The sequence below is a fragment of the Notamacropus eugenii genome, chromosome 4 (genome assembly GCF_028372415.1).
Source record: "Notamacropus eugenii isolate mMacEug1 chromosome 4, mMacEug1.pri_v2, whole genome shotgun sequence".
Lineage (NCBI taxonomy): Eukaryota > Metazoa > Chordata > Mammalia > Diprotodontia > Macropodidae > Notamacropus > Notamacropus eugenii.
In genome coordinates this window covers 216,509,500-216,528,210 of record NC_092875.1, presented here as the reverse complement: position 1 = coordinate 216,528,210, position 18,711 = coordinate 216,509,500, and the positions used below count along the sequence as shown (strand labels likewise).

The 18,711-nt window shown below is 33.5% G+C and overlaps 1 protein-coding gene across 4 annotated transcripts in view; it reads right to left on the bottom strand.

The window, feature by feature from the left end:
* Window positions 1–18,711, bottom strand: part of RTTN (rotatin) — a 216,018-nt gene that overhangs the window by 68,269 nt on the left and 129,038 nt on the right. For all 4 annotated transcript variants that reach the window (XR_011966004.1, XM_072604121.1, XM_072604122.1 and 1 more), the window contains exons 32-34: window positions 16,017–16,088; window positions 6,430–6,619; window positions 1,376–1,467 (exon numbers count right to left, since the gene is read on the bottom strand). Coding sequence is in view for 3 of the 4 variants with exons in the window: in XM_072604121.1 (XP_072460222.1) it covers window positions 1,376–1,467; window positions 6,430–6,619; window positions 16,017–16,088 (354 nt within the window). In the remaining variant the exon portion in view is untranslated. The remainder of the gene's footprint in view (window positions 1–1,375; window positions 1,468–6,429; window positions 6,620–16,016; window positions 16,089–18,711) is intronic.

Here is an 18,711-nt window from a genome sequence, read left to right as displayed (position 1 = left end):
GTATGACATCTAGTGGAGTGAGGGAAACTTACTTTTCTGAGCAAAGGTACACATCTTTTCAAAAATTCTATCTGAAATTATTAACTTTTAATCAATTTCAAGAAATACTTTTAAAATGAAACTTTACCTTTGTAAAGAAACAATGAGAAAACCTAAGTTTACAGAGACAAATCAACAATCACTACTAGAAATTAAATTGTTCTTTACCAACATAATGAAATACATAACTATTATAATTTTCATTTTGACTAATTTCTGGTAAATGTTATTTTCAGTAGATAATTGAACTAAACTTCCATATATCAGTGTTCTTACAAATAACTAAAAAATGATTACCATGTACTTTCTAAAGTTTGTTAACATGTTAACTCAACTCTTCTAATGCTGGTTAATCTATTCTTTAAAAAAAAAGCATCAATTTATTTCTAGGCATAATTTGAAAATATGCTAATGTATAAAATGTACATTTTAATTACAAAGAATCATTCTATAAAGAAATAGATACAAGAATATAACAAGACCTTTCTATAGCAAGTTTTTTATTCTATGCTACTCAATGCAATATGAAAGATGATATTTCATGAATAATGATTTTGAATAAAATATCCCTAAAAGAAATGTGATCAAGGAACAAACTGTTTGTGTATTAGGTGGGAGATACAATTTGTAAGACCAAGTTCCTACTCCTGAAAAATAGTTGTATGTGTATGTATTTAAGAGTAAATTAGTTAAATATGTCATCCAGCCTACCAGCGTGGTGTCTTCTAAGTAGAAGTATTATTTATGGGCTACAAAAACTCATTTACCGTCTTATTGTTTTATGGATTTTTTTCCTTGACTAAATCAATTGTCAATTGTTTTCCAACTATATTTTAAGTTTTTGTCACCAATGCCTAGCTTCCCTGACTTCCTTCAAGTCTCAGGTAAAATCACATCTTCTTCAAGAAGCCTTTTTCAATCCCCCTTGATGCTATGGCCATCCCTCTGAGACTATATCCAGTATATACTGTAAGTATCTTATTTATACACGGTTGTTTGCATATTGTCTTCTCCATTACACTGGGAACTCTTTGAGTGAAGGGACTGTTTTTGCCTTTCTTCTTTGGCATATAGTGCCAGATACAATATGTGCTTAATAAATAAAATACTTTTATCTTTCTGGTATAATGCTGACAAAGTTACTACTACAATGTGGAGTGCATAATATTTTTTCAATAAATATTTGATGAAATGAATATTTTTATCTTGAAGTTAATTTTTTAAAGTATAACATGCAATTTAATTTGTCTCCTCTACCCAATTATGAAAAATCAGAGTCACTGGCAATTTCTTTAGAGGTTAAAATGGGAGCATTTATGAGCACTTTAGAACTTACCACTGTCTCTACTGTTGAAGGAGAACCTGGACTTTGACTCTGGCTGGTTGGACTGCGCTGTCCCCTCCCAAAATGGACTGAGTCATCAAAATCTGTAGTAAATGTAAAATTATTATTGGTTCTATTCAGATTATTGTAACAATATTTTGAGAACACATACACTTAATTCTTTCCAAGAGGAAAAAAATATTTATGCATGAATAACAACAACAAAAATGCCATCAGATTTATACGAACAAATAGCTAATCAGGATGGTTATGCCAGCTAATTTGTCAAGAGGAAATAATTAACTAATTTTGTTTGCTTCAAGGTAGCTGGAAACAAATTATTGTGTTTGAGGATTAAATATAACATACACAAGGATGATTCATTCACCTTGTTTATTATTATTCATCCCTATTCAATGCAAATTATTTATTCAATGACCAAGCATCTACACCTATAAATCATAAATTCTATGAACAGGAGAGCATCTTAGTATATATATAAAATATACAAAGAATAAAGGTAAAATATGTATTTTCCTTGTGTTCAAAATTAAAGATGGACAGGGCTCCTAAACTAATCTGAGAAATTTATTCAACTGTAGGAAGGGCCTTGTTTTGTTTTGCTTTTAATTCATGAAAGAAATTTAGCACAGTGGCAAGAAAGCAGCAGATAATGATAACCTATACTACATAATGGATTAAGTCATGCTTTACCTCAAAAACAATGCCAACTCACCATCTGGATGGGTGGACAAATATTATCATAATATATCAAACACAAAGTAACAAATTCCACTGAGACCATACCATGTATCATAAGTGAATGGCGAAAACTAAAGGCACAGAGCAGGCTAATTAATGAAAAGACTTCCTAATCTCCTTTATAAAAGGTCACTTTGATACAGAATACAATAAAATTAATCTTTCATTTCAACACCAGCTTTTCTTCTTCCTCCCCCACCTCCATTTATGGCCCTCATGTTAGCTTTTTGAAAAAGCTCTAAGAAAAGAAATTTCTTTCAATTAATATCATAGTAAAAATAAAAGATTAGGAGTCAGAGGATCTTGTTTGTGATTTAACTCCACTATTTACTACTACCTGTGTGACCTTAGGTAAGTCACTTGACCTGAGTCTAAACTTACTCAGATGTAAAGTATCTGAAAATCAAATGGGACAACACATAGAAAAACATTCTGTAAATTGCAAAGTATAATATAAACATATCATTGAATTGATGTTTAAATTGTTTCTCTGAAGCAATACTGATAGGCAATATAATTATAAAACCAATTTTTACATCTTTTGTGTTTCATCAAAATAACATGCAATAGCACAGATGCCTCAGTGGTCATTCTCTTGTGCTTGCTCTGTGCTGTGTACATCAACTATCTCAGGACATGAGCTGGCAATACGATCTTTCTTTGAATAATTTTTATATAGAAGCACATTAAAAGGTGGTATGCACCTATGTAAGCAGTAACTATTAGCTGTCTAGAATAAGAATCCATACAAGTAACACTGAAATTTTGCATCACAAACTGTTGGAATGAATACAACAATGGAAAAAACAGAATCATCAAATTTAAGAGCTATAAGGTATCTCATAGGTTAAGTCTAATTTGTATGTGACAGAGAATCCCCTCTTCACTATTCCCCCTAAAGAGGTAATTTACCTTTCGCTAAAGACCTAAAATGAAGGGGGAACCCATTACTTCCCAAGACAGCTCCATTCCACTTTTGCAAAGCTCTAATTGTGAGACAAATTTTCCCACTCTGGAAATATCACTCATTATTACTAATTTTGCCTTCTGGGATCAAACAGAAGAAGAATGTTCACTTTCTGGCATGATACTCCTATGAAAATTGAAAAGCAGCTTCTAGATTTCTGATGCTTTAAGCTAAATATATCAACTTCCTTCAACCCAGGGAACATTCTCTTGATCTACCAATCTAGTACCAATGTCAGAAAAGAAAAATGAGGTTAATGTCTGCATGATAATTAATTCTCTGAAAATCACTGATTCCTCGGAACCAAAGGGTATGGGTTCAATTACCAATTTTGTTGCTTACTATATGGGTAGTGGAAGAACCATTTATATATCCTAGAGAATTTCCTATCGTTTCTGGCCTGTTTTGCCTTGTAGAACTTTAGTCCATATGATCCTATGTTTCCTGTGAACCCACAGAAATTTCATCTCCCAATTAGACTATAATCAGCTTTTCACTCATTGTTAATCATCAATTCTAAAGTGGAGCAATTTCTCTTCTCTAAAGTTTTCCTCCTTTCCATATCAGCAACTAGTTGCTGTTCGATGGTCAGACCTAACCCATGGATAGTTTCCCTCATTGCTTCTTTTACCTTTTGGAGGATAAAATTATTACTGAAAGAAGTCAAAAAATTATTAGCTGCTTTCTTTCTGACAGAGTAAGAGAACTTCAATAGATAACTGAATTTCTACCATATACTATACTGTATTATCCTTCTCTGTCAGGTGTATGATATGTTTTACAACCTCCTCATCTGTTCCCTGTTCAGGTGCCTTGCAGGACATCCTATATGACAACTGTTTGTTTCTCCTTCTTCTGATCTTTATCCAAAAGTTCTCTACCTGCCTCTCTCCACTGGATCCTTTATTTCCTTAAATGAGTATAACTTTTTCACAAATAATGCTACTTACTCCATTTACCCTTTGTCTATTGTTTTTTTTTAAACAATGTATACCTTTTCAGAATCCTATGGATCCCACCCAAGTCTCAATGACACCTGAAAGGTTAAATTTGCCTTACTGAATCAGAATTTATACTTTACCTCACTTGTTATGCATATATATTGAACTCATGGGAGTTAATGAGATCCCCTTTGTGTACAGACATTTGAAGCCAATAGTTTTAATGCTAGCACACTTCATGAATTTTGTGCTAAGAATATCACCTGTGCACCAAGAGCCTTCAATTTCATGTCCATGACTTAATAATCCTTATAAATGCTTTGTAGATTTCTTTTGGTTGCCTCTTAATTCTCAGAAGTGGATAGAGGTTATCATATTTGACAAGTCCTGAAAGGGTCCTAAGCAAATTTCAGGTAACTTTTCTCTGTAAAGTCAACAGATTTCTCTATTATTAGAGAATAAATATTCTCCTCATTACTCCTCAGCAGGGAGTCAACAATGATTACTACTTTGAACACAAGCAGTTACTTTGATCCTGAAAGTGTCCAACTCCTCTCTTCACATTATAAGCCTTATTATACCTACTACTTTTGTTCCAAGAGCTCAGTTGTCCTTCCCTTGCTCTCATGTCCTATTCTTCTACCCTTTAACTTTCTAATTTAGGTGTCCTGAAGCTCTATCAAAGGCTGTCTTCTTTTCTCTATAGATACCCTCTCTCTCAGTAATCTCATCACCTCCCATAGATTTGATTAGGGATCCCAAATCTATACATTTGGTCCTAGTCTCTCTCCAAATGAATGCTGGCAACAAACAGTTATAAACGTAAACAACATTCCAAATGAATACCTCCAAAGCATCTCATACCCAAGATGTCCAAAACAGAAATCATTACTTTTCCTCTTGAAACCACCCCTCTTCCTAGAGTCCTCATTTCATATTCAGCATCTTTACAATCACTCAAGCTCATAATCTCAAAGTCATTCTTGACTCTCATTCTACCATGCACAACTAATTGCTAAGTCTTGTCAATTCTACTTTCACATCTCTCAAATCTGTCCTTATTTCTCCACAATATATGTAATATTTATCTGGAACATGCAGTTCCTTTCCCCCTCCAGATAGAATGAATCTGGCTTCAGACTAAGGACAGGACTTAATGAATGGATGACACAGATCAGACTTTCCTTCTGCCTTTTTAGATTCCCTTTCTTCTTTGGATTAATTTCAGACTTTTTTTAGGAATGCTTTATTTCTTCATGATAACCTAGCTTGATTAAAATTCTCTGAGTTGTTTTGTCTTTGTTTCTGGAAGGGCAATTATCTTATACTCTGGGTCTGTGTTAGAACCAAGACCCTCAGTCATTTGTTATTGTGGTAGATTTTGTCACCTAGACATGATGAAATACTGTGGGAAACCCAAACAACAGAGGAATAACAGCTATTTGGAGATGAATTTATTAAGTGGGTGGAAGCACTAGAACTATAACTTTTCTAAGTAAGGTTAAATACTTAGAGTTATAATGTACTTTATACTGAATCACTGTTTCTTCAGAAGGGAAGAAAAATAAATTCTCTCAAAACAAGCTTTACAGCTCTACCATTTAAAAAAAAAAAAACTACATGAACACAGAAAACCTGTTCACTACAGAAGCTTGCAAAATCTATTAGCAGCAAAAGGCTCTGCAGCATTCAAATCTTGACTTAATAGACCCAGAGACTTCATTTAGCGACAAGATAGTAATGTCTATTCTGGAAGCTTTTCTCTAGCACATAAATCATTTATACTTTTTTTAAAGTATGCAAAGTAGAATACACCTTATAACAATGTTTAGTTATTCCTAAGAACTCCCTCTCTATTCTATTATTTATAATATGACATGCTCTTAAAAATCTGCACTTATAAGCACCCTTCATGCTATTCAAAAAATGGTACATTTCACAAAGCTCTTTACTTCCAATACTTAAAATTTTTCAGAATCCTCTGAGGTATTATTTATTTCTTTGTTCAAAAAATATGCAACAAATATATTTGTTCTTTGTTATAAATCTAAAGACAGCTTTCAAATTTAGGAAGATGAATTTTATTCAACAGCTGAGAACAAGATTCAAAAAGAAGTTTATATGTTAATTAAAAGTACTCATGAACAGGATAGAAACAATTCATTCTTATGAAAGGTGAGAAAAATATTTACTTTAACTTCAGGCAAAGAGATATATGGCCATACCTTCTGACATGTCAATATTATGGCTAAGCTCTCTCAGGTTTTAAAAATTTCAATATGCTTAAGTATAATAAAATCAAATGCTTTGAGGATGTATAGTTAAAACAACAACCCCAAGGAGGATGAGTAACTGGCTTAATACCATCCTATTAAAATTGGATAAAAGATTCTTACCATTTACATTCTTTCTTGCTGTGATGTTTTCAGCTCCATAACAATTTAAGTCAAACATACATTGCCCCAGGTAACAATGTTTCACCATCCGATTCATATGTTCATAAAAGTTGCAGTGATATAAAAGGGCCTGGAGGGCAGGTTTACCTATCAGAGACAGGCCATACTCCACATCATGTACAGAAGGACCCTAAGGCAATAGGTCAGAATAAATTATTTCCCACCAGTACTATATTATATTACATTATAAATTAGAATGCATATTTCAATAAGCCTACAAATTCCTCCCATTATAAGAAAAAAATCAGAGAAATTATTCAGGAAACCACCATAATTCACCTATTAACCTTGGGCTAATCACTTAAACTTTTCATATAACTCATTTGCCTCACCTGTAAAATGACAATGGCATCTTAGCTGCCTGAAGGCAGAGGGTTGTTGAGAGGCATTCCAGTCTTAATATCTCTGATAAAATTCTGTGTTCTAGAATAAATTCCAATAAGTAGTATTTATATTTTTACAAATGGGGGAAATTATCTGATTACTTACTAATACTCACTGTCCCCCCCATTATCATCTAATGGCAAACTGTAAGAAAAAATTACTAGTAAGCATATAGTCAATAAAAGAGATGTTCAAGCCTGCAAATAAATCTAGAGTTTGATTATATTAATTTCCAGTTGAGAGAAAATTCAAAAGTTGAACATGTCTGCAATTGAACGATGTACCTTAATGAGCAAAAAAAAAAATGTAATGGTATGGAATTGGAATTGGAAAGTGGAATTGGAAAGGCTCTCAGAGAGTCATCTAATCCAATTATACATGAACATAAATAAGAATGATCCACACAGCATACACAACAAGTGGTCATTCAGTCTTTGCTTGAAGGCTTTCAGTACAGGGGAACTCATCTCAAAAAAATGCCCTTTTCCCTTTTGGATAGCAAGAATTTTTAGAAATTTTCTTTTGCACCATGCCAAAATCTGACTCTTTGCAGGTTCTATTCATTATTTCTACTTTTGCCCTCTGGGATCCAGCAGAACAAGTCTAATTAATCTCTCTTCCACAAGACAGCTTTAAAATACTTGTAGATGCTATTATATAGGTAGGCCATGTGGAAAATAGATTTTGGAGTCAGAACTCTGATTTAAATATGAACTCTTCTACTTATTAACAACACTCTATGTCCCAGTTCCCCAGAAAATAAGATGAGATGACCTATAAGGTCCTTCCTAGCTCTAAATATGAGGCAGCTAAGTGTCTCAGTGGAGACTTACTGGAGACTCAGTGCTGGGCCTGGAGTCAGAAAAACCTGAGTTCAAATTCAGCCTCAGATACTTCCTAGCTATGGGCAACTCAGTTAACTTCTGTTTACCTTAATCCACTGAAGAAGGAAATGGCAAACCATTCCAGTATCTCTGAGAAGAAAACCCCATGGATGGTATGGTCCACAGTGTCATGAAGAGTCACACACAACTGAACAACCACAGCTCTACATGTGACCCTATGCTCCTCTTAAATCATCCTTATTTCCTTCAACTGATCTTCATATGGCAAGATCTCATGGTCCTTTATTATAAGCTAAATCAATTTTTTAAATGTCATATACCACTTTTCCAGTTTGATAAAACCTACTTAGAATAATTTTTAAATGATAAAAACAAAACACAATAGATTATAAAAGAAAAATAATTGTTAAAATAATTATCAAAATATAAAACACACACACACACACACAATTTCATAAAGCCAGGTTAACAATTCAGTCTAGATGCCCTCTAGCTTATCAATGAATTTCCTCAAACGTAGAAGCCAGAACTGAATACTTTAGGTGTCTTCTGACCAGGGCAGAGTACAATGAAACTATTTTTTCCCTATTCCTTTACATTATGTTTCCCTTCATGAAGCTAAAGAACACAGTAGTTGGTTAGTCTACCATATTACACTGCTTACTCAAATTGTGCTCACAGTCCACTAAAGTTTCCTATCTTTTTTTGCAGATGAACTGCTCTGTAGCCACATCCCCCCCAGCTTGAAACTCAACATAAACAAAAGTATATACAGGAAATGATAACCTTCCTACTTTGGCTGGGGTATGGGTGTTAAGGAAAGGAAGAGATAAGACTCAGTTCAGGCTATGCAAGGACTAGAATGTGGGCCCCCAAAAGAAAGGGAGCCACTAGCTTGCCTACAGAGGTGGAAAGTAGCCCTGGAAAAACAGATGTAAAACAAATCAGTTGAAAGTTTGCAGTTTCTCATCTATGCAGAGCAGAGGCTGTTGTAGCTGCAGCAACTGCTTCACAGATTTCCCTCATCAAATAGTGTAAGATACAGTGACCACTGCAGGAAAAAAAATCATGTAACTGAGTCTTGATGGTAGAAAGACAAAGAAGTGCCATTCCTCTTTTGTGGAGAATATATAGCCCAGGGGTAGGAAACTTGCAGCCTTAAGACCACCTGTGGCCCTCTAGGCCCTCAAGTGCAGCACTTTGACAGAAGCCAAACTTCACAAAACAAATCCCCTTAATAAAAGCATTTGTTCTGTAAAACTTAGACTCAGTCAAAAGGCCACACTCAAGGACCTAGAAGGATGCATGTGATCTCAGGGCCACAGGGTACAGCACATAATTCTTAAATGTACTAAAACCTTTAACAAAATTTAACTGTTTTTAATAAATTTATGTATGTATACTTATGGTACTAAATAACAAAAATAGATTAAGAATATATACTATTTATGCATTTATGATTTATAAATTTCTCTTTCGGCTTTCTTTACATATGCACAATATCTGTGATTTTTCTCAGTATAGTGCACATTTCCAAAATATTAATTACCATGGCCAAACCACAAATAACAAAACCTCAAATGTGAAACCTGCAAATATTGAAGGAAGGATGACTGTGTTTCTGTTTCCCACCAAAATCAATTAACGGAATAATTAGAAAATATTCTGAGAAATTCAGTTTCCTGAATTCAGGCCCTCTATCCAATGCAAGTTGAGATCTCAGGAAATGAAGAAATCAAAATAAGTTATATTAAGAAGGAACAAAAAGTTTATGACTAAAAAGAAGTAAACAAATTTTAGAATTAGATTTTGTATGAGCTTAAATCATATTGACAATTAAAAGCATTTGAGACTCAGAAAATAACACTGAAGAAAATGTAGAATAAAAAAGCTCACCATTTCAACTACTATCACAACATTTTTTCCAACTTTATTTTTCCTAGGTAACAAATCTAGACAATGAAAACCCAGGTATCATTCTCCTAAAGTAAAAAATACAATCAATTTAATTATTTCTGTTTAGATTATCAAAAAGAATTTCTCTCTTTTAACTAACACACTTCTGCAACATCTCTCCATAATAACATGATTGGAGAATGTCAATTAGTTTCCCACTTCTATATATTTTATTTATTTCATTAAATATTTCTCAATTAGATGCAAAAAAAAATTTTGAGATCCAAATTTTCTCTCTCTCCCACTCCTTTCCCCTCCACGAGAAGGTAAGAAATTGAAGTCAAACAAAACATATTTCCATATCAATCATGCTGAAAAAGAAAACACATATACACACAAAAAAAAGAAAAAGAAAGTAAAAAAGAGTATGCTTCAATCTACCTTCAGAACCCATCAGTTCTTAATCCAGAGGTGGATGGCATTTTTCAACATAAACCCTTTGGAAATGTCCCAGATCACTGTTTTGTTCAGAATATCCAAGTCATTCTCATTTGATCTTCCTTACAATATTGCTGTTACTATATAAAATGTTTTTCTGGTTTTGCTCACTTTGCATTAGTTTATATAATTCTTCCCTGGTTTTTCTGAAAGCACCCTGCTTGTCATTTCTTATGTAACACAACAATGTGTCATTGCAATCATTTACTACAACTTGGTTCAATCATTCCCCAATTAATGATTATCCCTTCAATTTTCCATATTTTCCACCACAAAAAGACCTCCCATCAATATTTTTGTACATATAGTCGCTTTTCTTTTTCTTTGATCTCTTTGCAATACAGACCTACTAGTAGAATTGTTGGGTCAAAGGGAATGCACAGTTTTATAAAACTTTGGGCATAGTTCCAAATTACTCTCCAGAATGTTTGGGGTCAACTAGTTTTGATACTAGTCTAAGGCAAAACTTACTTTCATGGCAAATCTTCAGGGGGAAGATATAGTAAAAATTCAGTAATTTAGACTAGATAGGCAGGAAGGGAAACCAGTCTAATTTACTTCTGAATTGCGTAGTCCAGCCATAGTTTAGAAATATCATAATAGCATCTATTTCTAAGAAGCAATTTTCACAGGTTGATAGTGGGCTGACGCTACTTATATTTTGTTTTTTTGCTTCAGACACAACAAATTGTGAATGAAAGAATCCTAATATATGCTTAAAAGTCCGTATTTAATTATTAGTCAGTCTAATTAACAAAGCTTTTGTCATTTTGGCATATTCACGTATAGTACTTGTTCAAAAATAAATGTACTTACTAAACTTTAAATGTCTTTGAAACTGTTAATTGGAGGGAAAGTGAGAATCACTAAGTAATCTGTAAGTTCGTGTTTGGGTTTTAAGTCATTAAGATAACAGGGTTTCATTCTCCACAAGATGAGGAAACTGTTAAGTGTGAAGGCAGCTTTGTGGACTATTATATGTATACATAAGGTAAGTTAAAAAATAAGTCATGGTGCTTGAGCCAAGTTTTTACATGGCAAGATCTCAGATCTTCATGCTGTGCTGATTACTGCCTATCATTTTACAGCCTTCCAAAAACTTCAAAAACTATCTAACAATTAATTATTGAAATGGGAAATTTTATTTACAAAATTTAAAAATCAACAAAAAATATTAAAAGTTTATCATATGCTTACTAATACAGAACCATGGAAATTACCATACTGATTGAGCATCAGAGACCATCTAATACAGTATATTTTATTGCCAAAAGGAACTGTATAGAATTTCCAGGGCAAGGCCTGATTATACTACCTGCTACTGATCTTAAGGGTTAAATATATATGATTTCCTTACTAATTATTCATGATAAAAATGAATTGTTAGTTAAAGTAATATTATTTTTATAATGATATATTACTTTTGATGACGATATATTTTATAATGACAGGATAATAAGAATTTATAAACAATAAAAGAAAGAGAAAGGTAATATTCGAAAGTATATTTATGGAAAGATGACATCAAAAATCTGAGATTTAAAATATATGAGAAACTTAAAATTTTTAAAAAGATAACTTCTAGGTCATAAAATGAATGGGCAAAGAATATAAGAAATTTTCAAAAGAAGTAATGCAAATTGCTAATTACTTTTCAAAAAGACCAATCATTATTCAATAATTGATAAATATTTATTATAATCCAAGAGATCTAAACAACTACAAGGCACCACTTTGCATGTAACAAGCTTGCAAAAATAATTAGAAGCAAAGAAGTTCAATTTAGTTATGACTAGAGAACAATAGTAAATTCATTAATAATGAAGATATTGTTTGTAATCTGGTAGTATACAATAAATTTTAAAATAATTATATCCTTTACCCCAATCATTCCATAGATGAGAATATTCTTTGAGTCTTGTTTAAAAGAAAACCCCACAAAATGTTGAAAGATTTTTATAATAGTATTATTTGCTGTTGTTCAGTTGCTTCAGTCATGACGTTCTACTGTTCAAGAGCCCATTTCTGGTTTTCCATTTCTTTCTCCAATTCATTTTACAGAGGAGGAAACTGAGGAAAACAGGGTTAAGTGACTTGCCCAGGGTCACACAGCTAGTAAAATGTATGAGGCTGGATTTAAACTCAGGTCTTCCTGACTCCAGGTGTGATGCTCTATCCATGGCTCCCCAATTACAAAAAAACTGGAAGTCACCTAATTGTTCCACAACACGTAAATGTTAAATAAATTTTGGTACACTAATATAATATGATCCTATGATGCAATCAACATGGACATACATGAGAATTATAAATATAGAAAGACATCATTAGGATTTCTTTAATATTTGCAAAAAGCTTTATAAACATTATCTCTTTCAACAATGAAGTATTACAGGTAGTACTTATCCTGAGGAGATTTAATAGCTCCAGTGAAGTCCTCTGGGGACTTAATTAGTCCTTGCCCTCATGATGCAATCAGCGCTCTCTCTCTCTCTATCTCTATATCTCTCTCTCTCTCTCTCTCTCTCTCTCTCTCTCTCTCTCTCTCCAATTATTTCATGACATATTTTACCCTTGTTCTTCAGTTTCTTGTTGCTTCTATTGTAGTCTATCAATACCTAGCGTTACCCTGTACAAAACATTCATTTTTAAATCTTTGGAAACTGTTACAGTCAATGTCTTATTGACATCTATACAGTAATACTGGTAGAATGTTGATATTAAAAAGATGGGTCACTGCTCTGATGAGAATCTTGGAGTCAATAAAAAAAAAAACTTCATAATTTCCCAAAGACAACCCTTTTATTCAACAATTAGTCCAGTTCTTCTGTGTGTGCCTTTTGCTTCAGATATTAATACTAATGGAAAAGCTATCTAGGCTTTCAATCCAAATGCAATCTATAATTTGGGCAATAAACTTTCTTTATCTCATTGGTCTTTATTGTATTGGTGGTCAGCTAAACTCGAAGTGATTACAGACCTTTTCAAGAAGGTTCTGCAAAGTTACAGCACTTGATGTGATCTGCTCAATATCATTTACAAAATAGGAACTCCTAGAGGACCTCACCATCCACAAGGAATCCCTCTTCAACCTGGACTTTGCACCTCGTAAAGGTAAATATAATAGGGCAGCATGCACTCTTTTTTATGCCTCTCCTGATGTTTGTAGTCAGAGTCAACGAACAGGGTTACTTCTGTCATTATATCTTTCAAGGAATCTTGAATGATTTTGATATATAGATGAATGGGAATCACCGTGGTAGTAACAACCCCTATTTTATGTAGACTTACTTGTCCTTTAGGGGAAAGGGAGGTCACTTAGCTTCCTTCCTGCCCCCAGCACTTGGGGAATTGGTATCAGAGGTTTTAACAGAACTTTAATCATAGGTTTTGCCATTCACTGGCTTGCAGGGACACTTCTGACCTACTACTACTGTTTGTAATTCACTGAAGTGCTGAGGAACAGTGTTTTAATTGCTCTTACTGAGGTTTTGTATATTTTTAAATATTATTAGTAAAGTTGTTTATGGCATTTGATGGTCAAAAAGTATCTCATCACTTTCTTAAACCTGACACTCAACTGGCCAGAGTTATGCTGGACCCAGAATTTTTGGTATGGTTGGCAGAGATTATTTATAATGTCATCATGATCAATTAATTTTTAAAAGTGATTTTAACATCTTTGTTGGAAAAAGGGAAGTGAGTAAGAAAGAGGGCCTTGGGGTGACTAGATGGCTAGATGAAGGACCCTGGTATTTCCTGTAGTTAGGAGAGGTATAGGAGGAGCTCTTTCAGTCAGCTAGAGAGAACTTTGCCTAACCGCCTTCCCCAATCTGGATGAGAAATGAATAAAATGGATGTAAAAAGAAGCTTAAGGAGGAAAGTAGATATACAGTAAAATATTCCTTGGGCCTTATTAATGGTTTTTGAAAAGCTATTATGAGGAAAATCAAGATAAGTTATCCTTGCATATTCAGCAATTTGGGGCAGAAATGAAGAAGCTTTTGGTTTTTAAGGCTCTTGTTTCAATGGCAGGAGTAACATAAATCTAACATTATGTGGGGGAAAAGGACAATGATAACAGGGGCAGCTAGGTGGCAAAATGAACAGAGTATCAGACCTGACTTCCGATCTGGCCTCAGAAACCTCCTAGCTGTGTGACCCTGGAGAAGTTACTTAACCTTGATTGCCTCAGTTTTCTCATCTGTAAAATGAGACAGAAAAGACAATGGCAAAGCACTCCAGTATCTTTGCCAGGAAACCCCCAAATGGGGTTACGTAGAGTCAGACATTACTGGAAAACAACCCAACAACATAAAACATATTAGATATTCCAAAAGTCTTAGTGCAGTTTTTGGCTTCAAAAACTTAAAACTGTCTCAAGTTTCAAATGCTTAAAATTGAACTAAGACTTTTGAGGTACCCAATATATTCTGTTTGTCCACCTACAAACTTTATTCTCCTTATTCCCATTTGGTTTGTCTAAAACTTGTCTTTTTTTTTAAAGGAGTATAGCTTATATTCAGATCAACATGGCATATATTTATTTTCTAAATTAGTTTTATTACTTTTAAGTAACATGTGCAGATAATAGTTTTACTAAATGAAAATAGGTTAAATAAAAAGTAGTAGTAATGATAATAATAATAGCTAACATTTATATATCACTTCAAGGTTTGCAAAGTACTTTACAAATATTAACTCATTTTATCCTGACAACTACCATGGGAAGTATATTAATATCTAAATTGTACAGATGAGGAAAATAAGGCAGACAACAGTTAAGTGACTTGCCCAGGGTCGTACAGCTACTAAGTGTTTGAGGTGAACTCAGGCAAAGCTAAGTGGTACAGTAAATAAAGTGTCTGGAGTGAGGAAGACCTGAGTTCAATCTGGCCTCAGACAATTGCTAGTTGTGTGACCCTGGGCAAATCACTTAACTTTGCCTCAGTTTCCTCATCTGTAAAATGAGCTGGAGAAGGAAATAGCCAACTACTCCAGTATCTTTGCCATGAAACCCCCAAAAAGGGATCATGAAGAGTTAGACACAACTAAAAGTTACTAAACAACAAAGTATATTTGCTGAATTCATCACAACATTCACACAAACCAGCAAGCATGGCTGGAATGAACTTTCCTCATCTTCGTATCTAAATTTCTTATCTTCCTTCAAGACTCAGCTGAGGTTCTACATTCTCAGTGAAGACTTCCTTGATCACCCTAGCTATTATCTCTCTCAATTCTCCCTATGCTGTCATTTGTGTTCATATTATATCCCCACTGTAGAAGGTAAGCTTGCTGAATATAGGAATTGTTTCATTTGTGTCTTTGTGTCCCTAGTAGTCAGCAAAAAGTGAACATAAAAAGATGAAGCCAAGACTGAGATGGACATTGAAGGATAAGTACCATTTGGATAGGTAAAAGGACAGAAATATAGTTTGCTTTCTACCAGTGAGGCTACAGAGAGCAAGGGCTTTACATTATTTTTGGTTTATATCCCTAAAATTATCTAGTAGTGTTAGGAGCTACATTAATGCTGAATTCAAATCTAGACCACACACTAACCTATCTAATGGGAATCCAGCATCAAACTATTATATTCCAAAAAAGTTATAAAAGCAAGTTTATTAACAATACACACTGCATAGTTACTTTCGAATTTTTCCTTTTGGTTGCAAAGTACTTTGGAAAGAAAAGAATATTTTAAAATCTTGCTTGTTAAAAAGCTAGAATATTATCTGCAGCATCCAAAAGAATGTTTAGCTAATTATCACCTCATCTAAATCTGTTTTTGAAAGTCTTCATAACAATCAACATCTTAAATTTATTTTATAATGAAACAAATACCATTGAAAATTTTTCATCTATCAGGACCACATTAATATGTTTTTAATAGTTACTCACATGCCAAGAATAATCATGGTTGTCATCTGTAGGCAATGGAATCACTAACAGGTTCTGAAGAATAAATGCAGCCTAAAAAAATGAAGAGAACATCAACACTGCCATCTTGCTGTCATATCAGAAGTCACCAATGTGTACTAAATTTCTTAACCAAGCATATCACAGATCAATTGCAAATAAAATTTACAACTTAAGGCTCATGGCTATCAAGAATATAATTTTATATGTAATAACCTAAAAAAACCACAATCATTTTGCTCAGCCAATTTCCTTTTCCTCTTTTAATATCAAGTATTTTCAAAACAAAAATTAAAAAATATTATCTCTACTAAGAATCATTTAGTTACTACATGTCAGTTTTCTAAAATCAAAATACTACGTATGCATAAAAATGTCCTCTCAACAAATACTTCACTTCAAATATGAAAATGAAATAAAAATTAATATCATACATATCAAAACTTACTCAGTGAACGCAGCCAAAATTAAAATATCATGTTTTCACTTTCAATTAGTGAATGCATGGCTCAAAAGATGTCAACTAACTTCAATATTTATCCCAGAAAAAAAAATTAAGACAGTAATTCTAAAGCTAATATATATGTAGATATACATATACATGTATATCTACGTATATATAGCTCTAAAACCTAACAAAAATCTCTGTAACATCAAATAATTCTTAAATAAAAGAGCATACAAAAGTGACTGACCCCCAAATATAGAATTGGTTATTATTACCTCAAGCACCTTTAGATATACATTTAATTCATTTTCAAATGAATGAGTACATTCACCACTGTAAGAATAACATGTATTACACACAGGCTAGACTAGTTTTTCACTAAAAGACAAGAAAACTGTCCCTGAGACTTAATTGGTTCAAAAGACTAAAGCTCAACCAGTTGACATAGTTTCCTGGTTGCCTAAGTAAAAAATACCAAAATATAAGAAACTGAGGCTCCTCAGGCTTGACATATTTTTCTATGTCACCACGGCAAATGAGGAAACGTGAGGGCCTGTACCATCTGGCTCAATGCTGAAGTATTGCTAAATATCATTGTATTCATAAGCAAAATCTCCTATAGTTAAAAGCTAAATGATCTATTAGTGTCCCATTTCATTCTAATTCCATGTCTGGCTCAGAACAACTATAAAAATATGTACAGACAGATAGATAGATAGATGATGGATGGATGGATAGATAGGCAGACAGACAATCGATAAATATCTCACAACTTTAACTTTCCAGAATGGACAAAATTTCTAAAAAATCAGCCAGATCTACGAGAGAAAAGAATCTCTTTAATGGAATGTACTGAAGTATATGCCTGGTTTGAATGGAATATCTGCTAGGCTTAAAATCAGAAAAAAATGAACTTGAATATGAGCTGACACTTCCTACATAGGGAAGCAGAATGGTGTCATGGAAAGAGTGTTGAATTTGGGGTCAGAGGACTTGGATTCAAATACCAACTCCTATGTGACCTTAAACAAGTCAATTAACTTCTCAGGATCTGAGTGTTGACAATTATGTAATGAGATGGTTGAACTAGTTAGTCAGTCAATTATCTAGCACTTACTAAGCTCCTATTATGTTTCAGACAGAGACAACTATGCAGTTAGGTGACTCAATGGAGAGAACTCTGGACCTGGGTTAGGAAGGCTTGAGTCCAAATCCAGCCTCAGACACTCACTAGCTGTGTGATCCTAGACAAGTCACTTAACATCTGTTTGTCCTAAACCACTGGAAAAGGAAATGGAAAACCACTCCAGGATCTTTACCAAGAAAACCTCATACAGGGTTCGCAAAGAGTCTGAAACAACTGAATGACTGAACAAAAACAACAGCATGCGTCTGGCACTGTGCCACTGGGGATACAAAGAAAGGCAAAAGACAGAAAAGAGCTCATAGTGTCTAAAGGAGACAGCATGTAAACTACTATAGGCAAATGACACACAAAGGATAAATTGAAAACAAACAATCTAGGCAAAGATATCAGCTTAGTAAAAAAAATACCATCAGTTTTTGCTCCAGACTTTTAAACAAATAAAAGTCATAAAAAGGTAGCATAGTGTACTGAAAAATTCATTGGATTGAGAATCAAGAAAACTGCTTTCTTGTCTGGATCCTGGCAGTAATTTTCTACATGATCATTAATTCACTTAATCTCTCAGTTTCATCAGCAGTAAAGTGAAGGGGCTAGAATAATATCCTTTCCAAGACTAACACCATGAATGCATGAAATAGATAACTTTATTGCACAGTATACAATGGCTAAGTAACAAAAAAAATCAAATTTTTTTTTACTGAAAATAAAGGGTAAAGAAGCATTAAAAATAAGCAATTCTAGAGCTGTTTAAATATGTTACCATTCTCAGATCTAGTTTTGAACAGAACTTGTAAAATTATATAGTTTGGTAGAATCACTTTGACAAAGAGATCTTACTACTAAGCATATACCTAAAGAAGATCATTGAGTAAAAAAACAGTCTCCAAATACACCAAAATATTTATAGTAACATTTCTGATGTTAGCAAAGAACCACAAAGAAGGCAGATTGCCCAGTGGCAGGGGAATAACTAAATAAATTTTGATGCATGAATATAATACTATATAATTGTGCTGTAAGAAAAAGATGAACATGATGAATAAAGAGAATTGTGGAAGGTCTTACATAAAATGCTTCAAAGT